Source organism: Martes martes, assembly GCF_963455335.1.
Source record: "Martes martes genome assembly, chromosome: 6".
NCBI classification, from domain to species: Eukaryota; Metazoa; Chordata; class Mammalia; order Carnivora; family Mustelidae; genus Martes; species Martes martes.
Genome location: NC_137893.1, coordinates 121,388,725 through 121,409,143, shown reverse-complemented (window position 1 = coordinate 121,409,143; position 20,419 = coordinate 121,388,725). Strand labels below are relative to the sequence as shown.

The window sequence follows — 20,419 nt, the reverse complement described above, 5'->3', positions numbered from 1 at the left end:
TATTGGTCTTCCCAGTTTGTTTTGTGCTTGTTCCCTGACCTTTGATGTCCCCTCTGGAATACTCTTGTCTTCTCAATGCCTGGCTAACTCCTACTAATCAGTCTTCAGTCTTCAGGCCTCAGTTTGGACCTCTGTTCCTATAGGCTTCCTTTGACTCACCACGACTGGCTTAGCTGCCCCTGTTGACTATTGTCACAGCAACTGTTTACCATAGACTACTGATTTTTTCAATCTTACATAACTTGCTATACAAACACGGCTTCCAGCCCTGTCCACCGCTCCTTCCTGATTAGCATCCCAAGACCCCCTCCCGAGCCGCCACTAACACAGGCGATCCTGTATGACCCTTCTCACAGCATTTATGACACTTTTTTTGTAACTGTATATTTGTTTCCACTCTCCAATAAATCATGAGTCCCACAAAGGACCACATCTGTATCAGTTACCACTTAGCAATTGCCAAAAAATGATTGCTCAACAAATGTTCAGTGGGTGAATGAATCCTTCTGTGATTATAGTTCAAGCCACCTTAGTTATGAAGTTCAATGGATACACGTAATTAATTTACATAGTGCTATAGAATTATTGTAATTAGTATCTAGCTGTTTTACTCCTTGAGGGTACAGTCTATGCCTTATTCAATGTCTTTGTTCCAGAAAACTCAGCATGCCTGGCACATACTGTTTTCAACCAACTTTTGTTGATTGTCTCAGTGATCCTAAGAAATTAAGAAACAGAGGCCCAGGTGATTGAACCCTAGACTGCACATAGCTACCTTGTCCCAGAAGCAGTATTAGAACTCAGTCTGATGGGGCGCTTGGGTGACTCAGTTAACATGTCTGCCTTTGGCTCAGATCATGATCCCAGGATCCTGGAATCGAGCCCCTTCTCAGGCTCCCTGCTCAGTGAGAAGTCTGTTTCTCCCTCTCTCTCTGTCTGCCCCCTACCATCCCCATCCCACTGGTGCTGTCTCAAATAAATAAAATCTTAAAAAACAAACAAACACAAAAAACCCTCAGTCTGGAAAAACGGATGCTGGGAAGGAAGTTCCTTGATGTCTAAATAGAATGTCAGCACAAATGAGAAGTACTGAGTTCTCTCCGTCAAGAGACTGACCAGAGAGGTGCCTAGCTGGCTTAGTTGGGAAAACATGTGGCTCTTAACCTCAGGGTCATGAGTTTGAGCCCTACACTGGGTGCAGAGAGAGCATAAGTAAACTCTAAGAGAGAAAGACACTGGCCAGTAGCAATGGGAACTGCTACAGTCAAATAGCCTTATAGTAGATATGACTTAGGCCAAGGGGTGTGAGGACAGGGGTTTAGGGTATTTCAGCATGGAAGAGAGATTGGACCCCTGCTTTCTTTTGACCCTTTTAGTCAGTTTCAACCCTCAGCCCCAGGTACTGGTATTGGGGTATTATTTGTTCTTCCCTGGAATCTGTTTGCTGCTAAGATAGTTCTTTTCTCAGTCTTTCTTTGCTACAGTGAGTTACTGACAGGGGCCTGGGAAAATCATTTATAGTATAGCCCATGGTGGATGTTACCTCTTTCTAGGTGTTCAACATACCCCTCCCCCACCACCCACCTTGGGTGCCTGGGTGGTTCAGTCACTAAAGCCTCTGCCTTCTCCTCAGGTCATGACTCCAGGGTCCTGGGATCAAGTCCTGCATTGGGCTCCTTGCTCAGCAGGAGCCTCCTTCTCCCTCTGCCTGCCACTCCCCCTGCTTGTGATCTCTCTCTCTCTGAAACAAATACTAAGTAAGTAAGTAAATAAATAAATATTAAAAATAAGTAAGTAAAATCTTAGAAAAAAAAAAAAATCTCTCTTTAGCTTCCCCTCCAGCTCCAGGTCTCACCTTTTCATCCCCACACCCAGACTCTCCCAAAAGCTCTGGTGAAATTCATGAGACAGCCAAGAGATAAAAGTGAAGAGAGGCAGCACTGCAGAGGAGGTGGGGAGGGAACAGGAAGAAATCTGATTTTCTCCCTTTCCTCCATTTCTTGAGAACACTCCAATGTCCCTACCTCTAGAAGCAGATAAATCCCCTGCTTTTCTAAACATCATGAACCTTTAGAGGAAGCTGAGCCTGAGCTCCTTTCTTCCATCATAAGAGTCAGCCTTGAGTCTAAAGAGCCCAAGATGGGAGATAGGTGGGCTTTTCTCTAATTGGGACTTTTTCTCTTTTACCGCACATTTTGAGTAACCTTCAAGCACATTCACATACTGACAGTATTTTATCTTTGCACTGGACTTGAAATTCCAGGACTTACCTCTTTACTAGGACCAATACACTGTGAGCTTGGGGGAATGTTGACCAGGACTCAAAAGCCAAACATATCAGCCTCTTGTAAATATACTTCATTTCCTTCACTCCTGGACTGACCGGGTTTCTACTGGCATAACAGAAAACTGCCCAGTGACCCAGATTCTGCAGGGGATGCTTTAGAGTGAAGAGAAGGAATCTGGTACTCCATCTTCTCCTCATCCTTGCACCTAACAGTATAGGTTTGTCAGCCCATTAAAAATACTTTTTGCTAATGCTTAACTCAGACAACACTGTGGCAGTCAACAAATCCCATTCTCCCTTTTTCCAATAATTAAGTCTAGGAGTCTGGCTGCTTGCTTAACAAAGGAGTACAGGAAGTCTTCAGATGCCCTGACTCACAGGATGGCTGACTACTGCTGAGATGCACAGGACTCTGTAAGACAGCTCTGGCTACCTGCTGAGTTCTAGCACAGACCCTGCAGTGATCATCTTTTCTCTAGCCCCAGACCAGGCTAAATAGGATTCAAAACGCTGTCTCTGTGCCCTCTATCAATCTCATAGACCTTTAGTGCATATGGGCCTTTAAATAATAAAGCTTAACACTGTACTTAAAGGGCTGGTCTGCTTAAATCATGAATGTGCACACTACTTGTTTGCCAGTAATTAAGATGCTACTTGTACACATTTAATCACCATCTTCACAAACATTGCCTTAACTAAAAAATTCTATCAACAGGAAGTCCTAGAATGATAGCGTATGAGCCTCAAAGATTTGGAAAACATCACACACCCTTCTTCATCTAAAAACTTGGGTGCCTGAGAATGGGGTCTTAATCATGGCCAGGCTGCACATTTAGGTCAGGAACCTATCTACACATGTTTATATTCTCAGTGCTTAGCAGAGATCCAGACACACAGCTGGCCCTTGATAAGTATTTGTTGAATTTCAATAAATCCTATAAAAAGCTCACATAGTGACACCAACTTGTCACATCTCTTACCACTTCTGCTCCAAAAAGTAGTACTACTAGTAGAACCTAACAGACCCAGGTCTAGCAGCAGGGGGCACACACAGCTGCTACTCAAATCTGAGAAGGAATGGCACAAACTCCAAAGAGGGTTGGATTTAGACCAGGCCTCAAAGCCTGAAGTGACTTCCCCTCCCCATGTTGATACTGGGATTCATAAGGTGCAGAGTGGAAGAGTGAGCAAAGACAGTGGATTTCAGGGCCTTACAACCCAGTGAATTAACCCCTAAGAGAACTCTTCCTTCCCAAAGAGGGGAAAGAAAGGAGAAGAGGAGAGAGGCTTCCCACAGCTGTCGGCTAAAATAGCCGCTCTCACCTCAGTCCATTCGGGGAAGGGGTTACAAAGCAGACAATCTTTATTCACAATTGGGGCAGCAGAGGGGAGGTACCCCCAGGTCAGTTCAAAAGCAGAGATACTGGGTGGAGCAGATGGCGCAGGGTAGGGACTCAGCACTCGTCCTCTCCCAGTAGGGCATAAGGGTTTCGGGCAGCCAAGCTGGACCCCGGAGCTGAAGTTGGGGTGTCCTCATCCCCTTCCCCCTCCTCATCCGCATCCCGGTCCTCCTCTCCCTCCTCCTCACAGGAGCTGCTCAGCTCTTCTTCTTCCTCCTCCTCCTCGTCACCTGCTGGCCCCACCCTGCCCTGCAAAACCACCAGCTCTGTGGTCTCCGGATGGGACTCCCAGGTGCCTGGTGAACCAAAACAAGAAGAGAACAGAGGGAAGTTTTAAGCGAGGAACTAAAGCCAAAGAAAGATGGGGAAGAGGCAAAGACTAAGAGTAACAATTGGTTTTGTAGCTGCTGGCATTCATTCATTCATTCATTCAAATTCCCATGTGCTGGGCACTGAGCAGAAGCTCTGCATATATTAACTCTACTCTCTACCACCATCTTGCCAGAGGACAACTATCATCCAGGTTTTGCAGATCAGGAAACTGTCTCAAAGACACTTAGTAACATAGAGCTGACCGACAGGTACAGAATCCAGGTCTAACCCTCACTCTGTGTAGCCACAGAGCCCGCACCCTTTTGCCTACATTATAGCACAAGAACAGTGGCTGTCTGACCTTTCTGCTCATTGTAGCCTGGGGGATGAAAACACAGGCTGAGGCGGCCGTCCAGTGCCAGCCGTAGGAGGCTATTGGCTGCTCTGTACACATCGTTCCGGGCTGCCTTAGCTGTCTTATAACCACGCTTCTCTGCCCAGGCTGGAGAGAGAAAAGAAGAGTAGGGAGCGAAGCCATTAAGTGGGCCCAGTTACCATCACCCCATTCTTATAACACAGTCCTTCCAGTTTTCTCCAGATCATCCCAGACCACTGATCTTGCTGGCCCCATGACAGAAATCCAGGCATGAGCAGCCAGGTGCTTCATCAATGGCAGAACCTCTGAGGACAGGTGAGGAGATAGGACAGGGTTCAGGGTAAGGGGAGGAGAAACCAGGAACATGGAGCCCACCTTCACAGATGTCCCAGGCACACCAGGGGTGTTCCGCTGAGGGATCCTTGGCCTCTGGGTGGCGCAGGTGGAGCAGGACCTGCACAGGAATTCGAGAGGCCAGGTAGCCCACGGCGGTGTATGGCTCCTGGATTTGGGCAATGGGGTAGATCCCCGCCAGAACCTGAGGGCAAACAAGAATGCTCAGTCTGTTCCTGACCTCCTGCCTCCTCTCCTTTCCTGCCCCCTCTGCCCTCATACCTGTAACTGCCTGGGCAGAAGGGATGGGAATATGAGGCCGGGGCAGTCACAGAGCTTCACAGAGGGGGTGAGAAAGTAGGTCTGAAAGTATCGGGTGTGGCCAGGGGTTCTGGAGACACTCACAACCTTCCTGCCTACCAGACCGTTGATCAGCGAGGACTTGCCCACATTGGGGAAACCTAAGAAAGACAAGAAAAATTAACATTAGACAGTTCCCTACTCTGCGACAGGGAGGATGTGGTGCTATAACTATAAATAAGAAGGGAAGTAAGGCACAGAAATTAAAGAAGTGGGGGTGCCTGGGTGGTTCAGCCGCTAAGCATATGCCTTGGGCTCAACTCATGGTCCCAGCAGCCTGGGATCAAGCCCCATACAGGGCTTCCTGTTCAGCAGGAAGCCTGCTTCTCCCTCTCCCACTCCCCTTGCTTGTGTTTCCTCTCCCACTGACTTCCTGTCAAATAAATAAATAAAATCTTATGAAGGAAGGAAGGATGGAAGGAAATTAAAGAAGTGGTACAAGCTTGCAAGTTTCGAATCAGACTCTGGGCTGCCAGGGTTGAATCCTGGCCTCTTTACTTATCAGCTTTATAACCTCAAGGCAATTTACTTCATTTTCTGAGCCTTTTTCCTCATCTTACAAGTACAGATACCTTCAAGCTCAAAGTGGTCAGGATTAAATACATCTGTGTGGTTCAGTGCCTGCGGTATACTAAATGCCCAACACAAGTGAGACATGCAGCTCATAATCATCGCAACTTCTCCAGGGAGAAGACAGGAAAACCTCGAGGCTCACTGCCACTCTCTTCAGAACTACCTCTAACATTTTGGGTGACCTTGGTATCTGCACAGGTGGCCTGCTTAACACTCTGGCCTCTCAGTGCCAGCATCTATCTTCCAAAGGTCATTTCCTCAACTACCCAACTGCCATAGTCATACTCTGGATCTGGTCAATTCACACTTCTAAAATCTCAACTGCAAGCACTGCTCTCTCTGCCCTGATACCCTGTCATTCCAGCTCACTTACTCTGTTCCTCATTTCCAATAAATTTTTGACCCACTATTCCATACTGAACTCATGTCCTCACTTCCCTTCTTACCCAACTGAGATACCATGACCCAGCTCTATACCCAGCCCCTTTCACAGACCATGAACTCCCAACTCCTGCCCTTCTCCTCCATCTTACTCATCCCCATGGCTCCCACCTCCCAGTGCTCCAATACTGGCTTGTCCCATAATACCAAGTTTGCTCCCACATCTAGATCTTTTCATTTACTAATCCCTTGGCCTAGAAGGCCCTTTTCCCATATCTCCAAATGGTTACTTCCTCTCAACATGCCCGGCTCTTCTCAAAGGGGACTTTCCATGAGAACCCTCCTCTCTGGGTCACTCTCTATCCCCTTTCATTGTCTCTAAATAATATGGTTTCAAGTCATGAATCTATTTATTTCCAAGGCAATAAGCTCTGTGAGAGTAGGGACCTTTCTGCCACTTTCACGGCAGCATTATCTGCTCCTGGAACAGCACCCGGCACTTAGTAAAACATCTGTCGATAACTAGAAGTAAATCCAAGCTCAGGACTGCCTGTGCCACAGAAAATGCTCTCCCTTATATCACTCTGATATAAGCTACTGCACATAAGGTACTGCAGAGTCTTGAAGAGTGGACATCCCCCCCCTCCCCCCCCCCCCCCCCCCCCGCCAAACCTCGCCAAGAAGAAGGGGGAAATGGGAAATGACCAGAGAGGGTGCCATCTGTCAGCAATCAGGTAGGTTGTTCCCAGGACAAAAAGGAGACTAAGTCCGTAATGTTTCCAAGGAGCCCAACTAACTACTCTGCTCTCCTTAATTTGATTCCCCTATCACCTCAATGCCACAACTTTGTCCAAGTCACTTCTTACTGCTCCCATCAACAAAGGGATGGGGCCCTGGGTCCTAATCATACATTCCTTTCTTCCCCACCAAGAGCGGAGACGAAGCTCTTAATTCAGGGAAATTCTCCTTGACATCAGACTTAAAGAGATAAGACTTAGAAAGATATGAATGCTAACTAACCTCCTACTAGGACGTAATGATTTCTCTACTACAGATTGATTACGACTATGGAAACAGTTAAGATATATATTATTTAGAACAATGCTTGGTACCTGGTAAGCACTATGTAAAGGTTAAAGTTTAACATCGTGATTATTACTAGTAACACTATTTGTCAGTCATCCTTAGGCTCTGCCTATGCTATTCTCTTCATTCCTCACATCCGTTCTTCTAATTGGGTATCAGCATCCTCATTCTAAAAACCAAAATAACTAAGACTCGGAAAGGGTAAATAACTTGCTCAAGATTAGTAAGAGCTAAGCCTGAATTTAACTCAAAGGCAGCAGGACCTTTCCACTATTGCTGACACTTTCCTTTTCTGAAACTCTGTACCTCAGAGTAGGCCGCCATGCATGCGCCACCACTTCCTTACCCACACAGCCAATGGTCACCACCCCATCTTTGTAGCGCTCCCGGGTTGGGCCAGTTGGCTCCATTGCTGAGTCAGTCTGCTGCTCCACCAGGACTACAGGTCCATCCTCTTCTTCCTCCTCCTCTCCAGAGCCATTTCCCCAGGTGGCCCCAGCCACATCTCGGGCAATCTTCTCCCGCCAGCTGCTCAAGTCCACTGTTCAGGGAAGAAGATGATAAAGGTTCTCCCCAGGGCCACCAGAGATGATTGCACAGACTATGTACTGCACAACTCCCTCTGGAGTTGGAGAGCGCCAACCCACATGACAGATTCTTCCTGGCCTGTGTTGAGTTTCAGAAAAATACGGGGAAGACTGAAGGCAACAGAACATTGGGCTTCCTGCCTACCTGCTGCCTTTGTTGCCACCACGTGTGCACTCTTCTATCCCTCCCCTGGCTGCTCAACTACATCCATAATAGAAGGGACTAACTTCAGGGAAGGGAAGCAAAATGACTTTAGGTTTTGGGTCTCCCCCATATCCTTCCACAGCTCCCCTCTAAGAGGTATATACCTTTTCCCGCAGTGATGGCTTCACAGGCTCTCAGCAACTGCTCTGGCCCCAAGGCCCGAGTCCATCCTCTCCCCCGCCTCCGACTCTTCTTCAAAACTGAGATCAGAGGGCACAAATGTTAGAACATGGGCTTATACACCCCAACTCACCCACCACCCTTAGGCCCAAGATTAGGTATTCCTTCGTCAACAAGCTTCTCTATTCTCCCTGTTGTCCCCTGCCACCCCACCTCTCCCATGCTGCCTTTCTCATTGCCCACTCACCGCTACTAGGGTCCTGTGGGGTGCGGGGGTCCCGAGGGAAAGAGGTAAAAAGGACTATGTGGAGCTGGGGATAGTGTTGGTGAAAATAATGCTTCCAGGCAACCACGAGAGCCGGTGGGGCTAGATCCACCTTGTTCAGGACCAAGACCAAGGCCAACCCAAGTTCTCCAGTCACATACTCGTAAAGTGCTGGTGGGAAATTCACAACCTGGGACAGGGTTGGTGAGAAGAGGGAGGAATGAGAGGTCAACCCAGAGTTCTCTGCCTCTAGTTCCCCACTCACCAGGCACCACTCAGAGACAAGACTCTGGGGGTAGCAGATTCTAGAGGCAAAAGGGTAAATTAGCAAAACTGAACCAGAAAAATAAAGCAGCAGTAAGCAATACCTTGCATTTGTCTCTGGGGGACTTCTTACAGGTCCTGATTAGGGATGGAAATGAGCCAAAAACAAGACAAGGAAATAGTGATACCTAGCACACTGGTGTAAAGATTGGGGTCAGGCATAAGAGTAGGGTTGGGATAAAACTCGTAATACCTGTTTTTGTGTGCACACAACTACCTACACGTATTTAGATGCATGTATGCACATGCACGTGTCTGTAGATTTGTGATAAGCATGTGTGGCTGTGTGAGTGCATGTGAGTACACACATTTGTATGTGCAGGAGTGTGTGTATACGTGCCATTAAGGACTTCCAAGCTAAATGTCCCCACAGACCTCCCTTTCTCCCACTAGAGGACAGCAATGGAGTGGCAGAGCCAGGTTAACACAAAGGTTGTCCAGCAGCCAAGTTTAGAGCCTTAACTACTATCCTAGTCTTCCAGCTAAGGCTGAGTTCTATAGTGACTGATGTGGTGGGGCAGGGAGGAGCCCCAGGCTGCCTTCATAGAATCCCTTGGAGCTCCACACTGAAACATCCTATTGGTCTAGCTATGGTGGAATGAAAACAGGATACATAGTTTTTCATCAAAGGAATAAAAAGAGTCAGTTAACTGGAGCAGGAGTGACAAGCTGTGACACTGATGAACTAAGGACTGAGTTCTTGACTGCAGACATCACGATGAGGTAGGGAATACCTCTCCATCTCCCAACTCCTGCCTCCGCCCTTTACCCCACAAGAATCTTCCTCCCCATCCTCCTTGTCACCCTCACCCCCAGTACTCACTGGGTGTCGGATATCAGTGATAAGTAGGACAATGTCAGACATCTCCAACACACGCCACAGCTGCCTCCATGTCTGAAAAAACAAGATCACTGGAAGAGTACCTAAGCCCAGAATTCCTCTCCTGCCTGACCCCAGACCAATCTGACCAATGGTCACTATGCCCCACTCCTGTCCCCATTCCATTCTCACCTCCAGATTATGCTCAAAGTAGCTGAGTTTCTCAGAGGTGTAAGCCCCATGAATCTTCCCAAGGTACTCCTGGAAGCTCCGTTCCTCCTGGTTCATTAGCTGCTCTTTGGACATCTCATAGCTCCAAGGAGGACGTCGGGGAAAGTCCAGAACTAGGAAATTAAGAAAAAGTCCAAGTAAGTCAGAATAGTTTCAGGGCTCAAGAATGGATCCCAGACCTCTCATCCCTCACAGTCAGATCTTCCTCTTCCAAGTTCCTTCCCCCAGCCCACTGCCTCTTCCAAACACCCAGATGTTGAGCTCTCACCTGAGCCAGGCTGATAGACCTCCCGGATGTCCAGCTCCAGCAGCTCAGCACTGACAGGCTGTAGCACTTGCTCACGGGCTGCCCTCTTTCTCCTTTCCACCTCCTCCCGGCTGTCTCGCTCAAAATGCAGCCGGTATCTAATGGGACAGGGACCGCAGCATCTCTTGCAATCCCATGGCCACAAACTCCCCTCCTGGGCAGACAACTTCATAGAGCTTTCTCTCCAAAGTTGTCCACGTCTCCTCTCAGTCCACCCTCCCACAAGTCCCTCTCCCGCAATATTCCGCATTCCTCTAAACCTCGCCGTTTTAAAAGCCAAGAACTCTCTCCAGCCGCCCCCGCCCCGGAAGGGAGGATTGTGGCCCGCTCCCGTGAGCCCAGCTGCCTGCGAAGAGACGGACGGCATCTCAGACCCACCTCCTCCACCACCACCAGCAGGCTTTCCCCAGCCAGCTCCCCCGCCTGCTCTCACCGATTTGGGTCATAGCCTCGAGGACCCAGCCCTTGGGAAGGCTGCTGATTGAGCCTGCGGATATGATGGGTCACAGATTCCCCGTCCGAGGTGTCGGTCTGCTCCTCCCGCCGCTCCCGGCTCCCGCTGCGGCTGTTGGAACTGGATCGCAGCCCATCTTGGAGCCCTGCGGGGAGGAGGTGGTGACGCCAATACTGGACGGCTCTAAGGGGCGGTAAGACCCCCTCCCCGGCCTGTGTGGCTTCCCCTCACGCCACCCCACTTCTTTTGAGGCCCGATCCTCCCAGCATCCTGCCCAAGACCCTACCGGATGTGCGTGGGGGGAGTCATTCCTCCTCCAGGGACCTGCGGGGATGGGGCCCCGTTCGAGCTGGAGGGATTCCCCTCCCCCAATTCCCCATCCTTTCCCACCCCTTCCAGGGAGACTGAGGTGAGAGAATCCCGATCGTCTGCGCGTGGCCACCACCCACTCCCACGCCTCGCAGGGGTGCGGCGAGCGCACCCCTCCTTCCAGAGGTGCGGGAGCCCGAGCCCCGCCCCCTCCCCTCGCTCCCTCACTGACCTCGCTTCCGCTCCCGCTTGTCCTGCAACTGCTTCTTCTTTTGCTTCACGCTGAAGGGCTTCTTTCTCGGCATGGCCTGGACCAGTCCCCTGGCCCACCCTCCGCCGAGCTCCCGCCGCCTCAACTGACTCCCCCCCACCCCCCCCGGGCAACCCCCGCCGCAAGGGCCTGGGACCCTAGAGGGGGCGGGGCTATGAGGTGACGTCAGCGGGCGGGCCTGGCCGATTTGCCCCCACCCCCCCAACCGTGGCCTGGGTGGAAAGCGAAGGAAATACAGCCACTTCTTTATGGGAGCGAGGCGAGAGGAGGATGCGGGGTGCGCTACTGCACGTGAGAGTCAGTGGCACCGAAAGGGCGCAGCGGCGGCGAGGAAGGAGGCGCGCGTGGGAGGATCAGGCTAACTTCGTCACGGACGCTACCAACTCGCGTTCGGAGGAGGGGGGACGTGTGTCATCACTACCTTGCGCTCTGGGGGGAAGCTACCACTCACCTGGAGGGGGCGGTGGAGCGGAGGGCGGGTCCTACCACCTGGGAGAAAGAGGAGCGTGGATGCGCTGAAGCTACTTCCCAGCCCCCCACCCCCCGGGCTTGACCTTAGTGGAAAGATGGGACTACGCGTCCCAGGAATGAAGTGGAGTTGCTCGTCTACACTGGGGGCGGGGCCAGACGTCTTGAGGGGCGGGTAGCGGTCTCAAGAGCCCTGGGACCCAAATTCCTTGTCAAGGGAGCGGTAAAGAGCAGGTTTACAGCTCATAAGGGCAAGCGCAGGCTAGGAAGGAAACCCAGGATTTTTGGAGAGAGGTCAGAGGGCACGAAGTTGTGCCTGCAGCCGTTACCATAGTAACCGGGGTCCGGATGTGGCGATCTTAAGGTGCGACAGCTCTCTCAGGCCTTCTGGCCCGAGAGCCTATCCACTCTATGGCACAGTGAGCAGCCAGTCGTGGGTTCTTTGCGAGGGGAGAAGAGAGGAATTTTTAAAAGCATTTAGAGGAACGCAATAAAAAGTAGCCTTGAGACTGCCTCTGTGCCTGGCAGAGACCGAGGGAGGCGTTTTATGATAGAATTTGAAGCACAAAAGCTCCCCGGAGCTTTCCGGAAGTTAAATGGAGGGAGCATCAGCCTCTCCATGCACTCACCGGAAGCGGAAATAGAATCCCCGCGTGCCCCTTCCTCACTGCCCTCCAAATCCCGCTGCAGCCATTGCCGCAATCACGATGCCCAAACGAAAGAAGCAGAATCAGCAGCAGCCGCCGCCACTGCAGCAGCCCCCGCTGCCAGAGCGGGAGGAGACTGGCGACGAGGAGGATGGGAGTCCCATCGGTGAGGAGCCCGGGAGGGGTGTGCACATGCCTGTCAGTTGGTCGAGGCGAGGGGTTAGGGTCTGAAAGGGTGCAGGGGAGGGGGCTCTAACGGAAGGAGGAAGGGCGCAAGCATTGGGGCGGGGATAGGATCCTGTCCGGTGTGGAGTCCTGAGCGAGTTCTCTTCCTTGACCCCTCAACTTCGATCCGGCCTCTAACCTTTCTGAAGAGGGCAGGGGAGAAGATAAAGAGCTCGTGTGCGCAGTCGCAGAACGGCAAGGGAGAGGGGGCCCTAGAGAGGTTGCAGATTGCAAAGACTAGGATAACAGTTTACCACCAGACTTGCACAGAGAAGCTCTGGGGGCGGGGGGGATCGTTCTGATTGGCCAACAGTTAAAGGGAGGATTGGATTACATCTGGAATCACCCGGGATGTTTTGGGTAGCAACTAGGTTAAGGGAAAGAGAAAGCTGTAAGATAGCCTTCCCGCATTATACTCCTTGACTGAGTCTCCACTTTTTTTTTTTTTTTTTCAAACTGGAAACTCTTTTTTGAGGAAAGGGCAGGTGGATTTACCTGCGAACATGTAACACTACTGAGAATGTATCTGGCTTTACAGATTGAATTAAGAAATAAGTAGTAGAAAATCATAACACAGGATCATTATAACTTTAGTCCATTCTGATAACTATATTTTCATGTCTGCTCTTAGGACCACCCAGCCTTCTAGGCCCTCCCCCCATGGCCAATGGAAAGCCTGGTGACCCCAAGTCAGGTGAGGATGAGGGGGCTCTGATTCTTTGATTAGTCCTGGAGAAGGGGGCAAGGGGGGGACTAAAACCCAGGAGAACTTAAAACTAAAAGATTGGAAAACTCAGTGTTGTAAAAATGTCGCTTATTCCCAAATTGATCTGTAGATTCAGTGGATTCCCGGTTACAGCCCCTATCAATCCCTATAATGGAAATAAGCATCCTGTGTTATTACATGGAAATGCAAAAGCTGCAAATACAATCTTGAAGTTGGAGGACTTACCTGAATGTCACAATTTACTGTAAAGCTGTAGTAGTTATGGTGTGGTGTTGGCACAACAACAGACCTAAAAGTCAATAGCCTGGTACAAAAAGTACAGTAACAGGCCTGCACATATGTAGACACCTCATTTATGATGAAGTTGGAGCTGAAATAGTGGTCATTTCAATAAATGATGCTGGACTAATTGGGTATTCTTGAGGGGGATGAAATCTGACCTATTCATATGGTATGTAAACATCAACTCCAACTGAAGTGTAGATCTAAGTGTTAAAAGTAAAGAAAAATATTTTCATGGTCTTGGAGGAGATAACAGTTCTTAAACAGATAATAAACATTTTAAAGATTGATAAACTGAACTTTTATTAATCAAATGATACCATTAAGAAATTAATAGGAAGTCATAGAGTAGAGGATACTTGCAACAAATAGAACCAATGAAGAGCTGGAATCTAGAATATACACAGGCCTCTTTTAGACAACCTGTTAGAAAAAATGAGCAACGTACCAGAACAGCTCTCTCTCAAAAACTGAGATCTAAATGACCAAGAACATGTGAATATCATTATCATTAGTTGTTAAATAATTGCAAGATGAAAACATAACACTTCAAGTTAAGACCCTTGTGCACTGTTGGTGAGATTGTAAAATGGTGCAATTCTATGGAAAACACTATGGAGTTTCCTCAAAAAAAGTTAGAACTAGAAATACCACATGATCCAGCATTCCCACTTCTGGGTATATATCCAAAAGAATGGAAAGCAGGATCTCGAAGAGATATTTGCACACTCCTATTCATAGCAGCATTATTTACAACAGCCAAGAGCTGGAGGCAATCTAAATGCCCATTGACAGAAGAATAAACAAAATCTGGTATCTTCTTACAATGGAATATTATTCAGCCCCAGAAAGGAAGGGAACCCTGTTGCATGCTACAGCATGGATGAATCATCAGGCCATCTTGCTAAATAAAACAAGCCAGTCAAAAAAAAGACAAATGTATAATTCCACTTATGAGGTATTTAAAGTAGTCAAATTCATAGAAGCAAAGTAGAATGGTAGTTAGTAGGAGCTGATTGGAGGGGGAAAAGGAGAGTTGTTCAGTACCTATAGAGTTTCAGTTTTGAAAGATGGAAAAGTTCTAAAGAGATCTGTTTCACAACAATGAGAATTTACTTAACACTACTGAAACATGCACTTAAAAATAGTTAAATGGCAAATCTTGGGCATCTGGCTGGCTCAGTCAGTAGAGCATGTGACTCTTGATCTCAGAGTTACGAGATCGAGCCCCACGTTGGGCAGAGTTTTAAAAAAAAGACAGCAAATTTTATGTTACATATTCCACCACAATTAAAAAGCAAAACAAAACAAAACCACTCCCCAGAATGGCAAAGTGAAAAAAAATTGACAATACCAAGTATTGTCCAAGACTATGGAACAATTGCCAGTGGGAGTGTAAATTGGTATAGTCACTTTAAGAAAGAAAGTTTGACTTCATTAAACTTTAGCATACATATACCCTAGGACCCAACAATACCTCTACTACGTTTATACTCAACAGAAATGCATACATATGTGTAACAAAGACATGTATAAAAATGTTCATAGCAGCATTTTTCGTTATAGCCCCAAACTGGAATCCACCCACATGTCCACCATCAGTAGAATGGATAAATAAGTTGTTGTGTGTGCATGCAATGGGATACTACACTGCAATGAAAATGAACGAACTCCTGCTACAGGCAACCTGGATGAATCTCACAAACACGATGTTGAGCGAAAGGAGCCAGACAGAAAAGAATGCAGACTGTATGATTCCATTTATGCGAAGTTCAAAAACAGGCAAAAACTAACCTATGGTGCTAGAAGTCAGGATAGTGGTTACCTTTGGGGAGGAGGGTGGAATAGTGGGGGGGGGAGGGGCACAAAGGGGGGAGGATTTGCGAGTGCTAAGAAGGCTCTATCCCTTCACCTGGGTGGTAAAATCACAGTTGTGTTTACTTTGATGGCAGTTGAGTTGTACACTTAAAATTGGTATATTTTTCTGTATGTATATTGTACTTCAATAAAAAGCAAAACAACAAAAACACAGGGCTGCTTTATCAGAATTAAGCTGGCCACTGATCACCTTTCCATGTCTTTCTTTCTCTCTTTCTCTTCAGCTCTTCACAGAGGTCCTCCAGGATCAAGAGGACCAATGATTCCACCACTGCTGAGTCTCCCACCTCCTCCCCGGGGTAGAGGCCCAATTCGGGGAGGCCTAGGCCCCAGATGTGGCCCATATGGTCGTGGTTGGTGGGGGGCCAATACTGAACCTCCTTTTCCTGGACCAGGCCATGGGGGTCCTTCCAGGGGAGGCTTTCACAAAGAGCAAAGAAATCCTCGAAGGCTCAAAAGTTGGTCTCTTATCAAAAATACCTGCCCGCCCAAGGATGGCCCTCAAGTTATGGAAGGTAAGGTCCATTTTTTTATGCCTATAATATTTAATACCCTTCACTCCCCAAATGCCTATGACTCTTCTCTTTTGGGTTGTCCTTTGTCCTTTTGAAGTAAGAGTAGCCCTGAACGTGTTTTTCTCCCAGGAAAATGACTACCATTCTAAAATGTCTAGAAGTAGTAGGGAGTAGAAAATCTGACTGCCCTCTCTTTCTCTGCTTTTTGTTACATTTTTTCCTTTCTTTTATTTTAAACCGCTCAATTTTGACTTGTTACAGACAAATCCAACCGCCCCGTTTGCCGACACTTTGCCAAAAAGGGCCACTGTCGATATGAAGACCTCTGTGCCTTCTACCACCCAGGCGTCAATGGACCTCCTCTGTGAGACTGTGCCTTCCTATCCAGGCTGGAAGGAGCCCTCTGACCTAGCGGCCATATATTTCCCTGTGGCCCTGTGATGGCTACTGTGAGGCTGTTCCACCCACCACCCTCAGTCAGTGACACCCACCCCTATCCACAGCCTTCCAGTTTGGGGTCCAGAGCTGTGTTTCATCACTGGTGCCCAGTGTGTGGGCTTTCTTCTGATCCAGCCTCCAGAGACTCGCCTTCAGGACCCCATCTTTGCTCCCTTCAACTGCCTCCTGGATCCTCTTCCCCGTTGCCAACTGACTGCTGAACAGGAAACCTCTTTGGTGCTGTTTCTTGTGCATCTGTCCACCCAGCCCCCGGTACTGCCTTCGATTCCTGAGAGCCCTGGAGCAGTTTCCTACCATTCCCTTCTTCTAGCTGCTTGTTTCAAGTCCTTTTTATGTGACAGCCCCTACCCCCAAAGTTGCCAGTTGCTCTGTGAAACTCACCAGGTTGACTTGGGGTCAAATATGGATGACTGGTGCAGAGTTACTCCCTGAAAGGCCACTCTCCCTGCTTTTGGATTTTGTAGTTTCTTCGTCAGTAGCATGATCCCCACCGCTCTGGTCTGTGATCACTGTGCTTTGTGAAACTGTGCATCCCCTCGTACGTAGCCTTTCTCAGTGTCCGTGGCATCTTTGTGACTTCCCAACACTAGAGTAAGTTTTTTTGCCAAAATGAGTGAGGCTCTTGGTGCCCTCTAGACTTTCCACACCTCCCAACATGGGAGAATTTGAAACTTTCCACAAGACTGCCTCTCTGGTCTCCCCATTCTCCTGGTGTTGGTTTTTCTGGGTTTGACATAAGCCCATGAGATGTCCTCTGAAGCCTCTGACGGGCTACCCTATTTCCTCTCCAGCCCACTTTAGTTAGAGTACGTCATTGTAAGGCCACCAGCCCTTTTGTCTGAATTCTGTGAATCTCCACCCGGCCTACCTTTGGGTGGAACCTGGACAGTACTGTCGCCCTCATCTAACCTTCTTCCCTACATCCCTGGTACTGGTTGTTTTCTGTGAAAACGACAGTGAATAGGTTTGGTTTTGAACTGGCCCAGAGGAAATGGGTCAGGAGTTGTGTGGGCAAGAGGGAAGGATGAGAGCCATTGGAGAACTGAGAATGAATTTTTTTTTTCTTTTTAACATTTTTTATATTAGTAATAAATGCAGTGGAAACAAGCGTTTTCTTCAATCCCTGTGTTCCAGTCATCTCTGGAGGTGCAGATAAGGGTGTTCTTTTTGGAGTCACTTTATTCTTCCATTTGTTCATACACAGTGGTGTTGGGGAAGGAAAAAGCTTGAGTTTTTTTCGGTCTGAAGGAACTAGTGAGGTCCCATAACCTATAAGCATCAGACACACCAGGCTACATTACATTCAAGGGTAAGGCCTTAGAGGAGAAAGGAGAGGTCAAGTATCCACAGAGTAATTTTTTAATGTTCTACCCATGTTTGTAGGTTTGATGATTATGGAGTTGTGATGACAAAACAGTCTTTTATAGAGTAACTATGGGCCTTACAGTATACTAGGCACTAGAAATAACTAAAACCAATGAATTTAAATCTACAGGGGAAATAGGTTTATCAAAAAATGAATGTGTGTAAGGTCACACCTGTCAAAAGTGAGACATAATGCAAAGAGAGTATGTAATAAAGGGAGACTGGGAAGGTGACATCTGAGACAAGCTCTGAAGGACAACTGTGGAAGAGCAAAGTCTAAGCAAAGGTGTTCGCCAAGAGATGGGAAGAGTAGGAGATGAGGCAGAAGGAAGAAGAGCTAGACCACTCAGGACCTTACAGAACACACAGCCTTGGGTCTTTTCATTAATCCTTTGAACGTTTTTTAGGCAGGTTGGTATGGATTAGATTCATTTTTCAACAAGATCATATGGATGTATGGATGTTTGGCGCTGACCAGGCTTGGAAATGCCTTCAAAAGTAACTTCAGTAGTCCAGGTGAGTTATGATACAGACTTGGGTAGTAGACAGAGAAAAGTAGACGTTTTATTTTATTTTTTTTTTTTAAGATTTTTATTCATTTGACAGAGTAGGCAGAGGCAGGCAGAGAGAGGAGGAAGCAGGCTCCCCACTGAGCAGAGAGCCCCATGTGGGGCTCGATCCCAGGACGCTGAGATCATGACCTGAGCCGAGGGCAGAGGCTTTAACCCACTGAGCCACCCAGGCGCCCTGAAAAGTAGACATTTTAAAATAAATCGAAATGAAAGTATCAGTTTTCTCCAGGTAGTTCTGGGTTGCATAACTACCATTTAAAAAGAAAGATTCAGGGATAATGCCAGGAATTCAGAATGAGTCTGAGCTGTCTTTTAAGACCTCTGAGAAGAGGGAAAATAGGTGGGTATACAGGTTTGTATTCATATTAAAACTAGTGACAAATGTTTTGCATATCTAAGTTTTACAGTATAAGTGGTAGTTAAACCATAAGCATGGGAACATTCACTAAATATTAAGTACCTACTAGGACCCGGTTTATCAGCTTTTAAGCACAGTTTTAACAGAAACCAAATTTAGTCCTAAAGCAAAATAGAAGTTAATTTCTCAAAATTCAAGAGGTAGACAGCCCAAGGCAGGCCACCACCTCGGGTATTCAGAACCCCTTCCCCCAGGTTTCAGCTCCACAACTACCAGGGTCAGATACTCCTATATGTGGTTTGGGAAACAAAGCTAGCTTATCCGTGCTCCAATTCTCAAGATGGACCAGGAAGAGCAGAGGACACCGGCTTTCTTGGAGGAAATTTCCTTAAAGCTAACACAGCTCTTCAACTTTATGCCACTGACCATAATAACTAGTCTTCCTAGCTGCCACCGAAGCTTTGAAAAATTATTTTTATTCAAGCAGCTATGTGCTAAGCAAAATACTGGATTTTCAGAATGAATATCCTCTATTAGCCCCTCTGCTAAAATTTTGGGATGTAGTAGAGAATAAGACAAAGTGTTAATGCCCTCCAGCCAAAGACCACCAGGAACACACCCATCAAAAAACTGGATTTACTAATTCTGCAGAGGTTATCTCACTAATGGAGGTTTAGGAATGACAGGACTAGCATCTGTGCTCGGTGATTTGGGGGGAAGGTTCAGGGATGTGAAATTGTTCTGGGTTGGATACTATCAGGAAGTGAGGGCAATTATGATTGCACATTTTTTAAAGATTTTATTTATTCATTTGAGAGCACAAGCAGGGGAGGGGGTGCAGCAGAAGGAGAGGAAGAAGCAGAATTCCCTCTGAGGAGAAAGCCCAACGCAGGACTCCATCCCAGAAAGCTGGGATCATGACCTGAGCTGAAGGCAGATGCTTAAGTGATTGAGCCACCCAGGAACCCCATACAATTGTACGTCTTAATAAATCTCATCTAGAAGGAGGGAAGAATGAAACGGCTAAAAGTGTAGCTGGTCAAAGAAAGCCATTTTATCCTAGAGGGGACTGTTTAATATTTATGGTGTTTGCACAATGACCTTGTCTTTGTGCTTAGAGAAGATTATGAACTTTGTCTGAAATTCGTGCCAGTCACAGTAAACTTTTCTGACATTGGTGTTCTGTGAGATTATGTTCAACCTGAGCACCATGGCCTATCTCTTAGGATCAGGCCAATTCCCAGTTGTCAGGAGCTCTTTTTCTCGAACGTGAACACATGAATAATTATAGATTGTGATTAATGATATAAAGGAAATAAATAATAAATAAGGTACTGTGTAGAAAATAATGGTCGGGGGCTACTCAAGATGTGGTGGTTGGGATAGAACTCTGAGGAATCTGTTGCTGAAATCACCTGAGAGGAGAATGTCAAGTGGGAAGAAGAGAGTGAGCAGGACAGCCTTGAGGAGGGCTGACATTTGGTGGCCAAGTAAGAATGAAAATGAAACCAACAAGGAGATGGAGGAGGGTTGGCCAGAGGGGGTTGTGGAGATATCTCAGAGCGTAGTGTCTTCTCTTTGATTAATATATTTTTTGAATAAATGAAGTAGACATGGCTTGCTGCTGAGGGGGAAATGGAAAAAGAGAATTACCTTTCCATTTGGGCCCAGATAACTGAGAGGTGGTGTGATTTCTTGATGGGAAACGTGGAAGAGACACGGGGTTAAGGAGTAAAAACAAGAGCTCAGCTTTGCACATAATAATTCGAGATATTTATTAGAGATCTCAGAGAGGAAGTCCAAAAAGCAGTTGGATTTGTGAGCCTGGTGCTTACGGCAGAAGTTGGGGTCAAGAAGAGATATTTGGGGGATGTTCATCAGTTATGGATGGCATTTAAAGTCATGAGACATAGGTGATAAGT

The 20,419-nt window shown here is 47.5% G+C and overlaps 2 protein-coding genes across 5 annotated transcripts; one reads left to right on the top strand and one right to left on the bottom strand.

Moving 5' to 3' along the window:
* Window positions 1-3,628: 3,628 nt before the first annotated feature.
* Window positions 3,629-12,105, bottom strand: GNL1 (G protein nucleolar 1 (putative)). Of its 2 annotated transcripts, XM_080806771.1 has the most exons (13): window positions 11,799-12,105; window positions 10,963-11,490; window positions 10,401-10,566; window positions 9,929-10,065; window positions 9,622-9,773; window positions 9,433-9,504; window positions 8,268-8,475; window positions 8,005-8,100; window positions 7,455-7,649; window positions 4,991-5,169; window positions 4,751-4,913; window positions 4,361-4,501; window positions 3,629-3,983 (listed from the first exon to the last, which is right to left on the bottom strand). In XM_080806771.1, exons 2-13 carry the CDS (start codon window positions 11,033-11,035, stop codon window positions 3,742-3,744), a joined length of 1,824 nt encoding a protein of 607 aa, XP_080662897.1. In that variant the 5' UTR covers window positions 11,036-11,490; window positions 11,799-12,105; the 3' UTR covers window positions 3,629-3,741. The 2 variants fall into 2 exon arrangements, with proteins under 2 accessions (XP_080662897.1, XP_080662898.1); XM_080806772.1 differs by lacking the exon at window positions 11,799-12,105 and having other exon boundaries at window positions 10,963-11,590.
* On the top strand, window positions 10,372-17,322 carry PRR3 (proline rich 3). Of its 3 annotated transcripts, XM_080806806.1 has the most exons (6): window positions 10,372-10,614; window positions 12,160-12,282; window positions 12,973-13,035; window positions 14,917-15,099; window positions 15,453-15,743; window positions 16,005-17,322. In XM_080806806.1, the coding sequence occupies exons 2-6, from the start codon at window positions 12,177-12,179 to the stop codon at window positions 16,109-16,111; spliced, it is 750 nt and encodes a 249-aa protein (XP_080662932.1). In that variant the 5' UTR covers window positions 10,372-10,614; window positions 12,160-12,176; the 3' UTR covers window positions 16,112-17,322. The 3 variants fall into 3 exon arrangements, with proteins under 3 accessions (XP_080662932.1, XP_080662931.1, XP_080662933.1); XM_080806805.1 differs by lacking the exon at window positions 10,372-10,614 and having other exon boundaries at window positions 12,099-12,282; XM_080806807.1 differs by lacking the exons at window positions 10,372-10,614; window positions 14,917-15,099 and having other exon boundaries at window positions 12,099-12,282.
* Window positions 17,323-20,419: the final 3,097 nt, after the last annotated feature.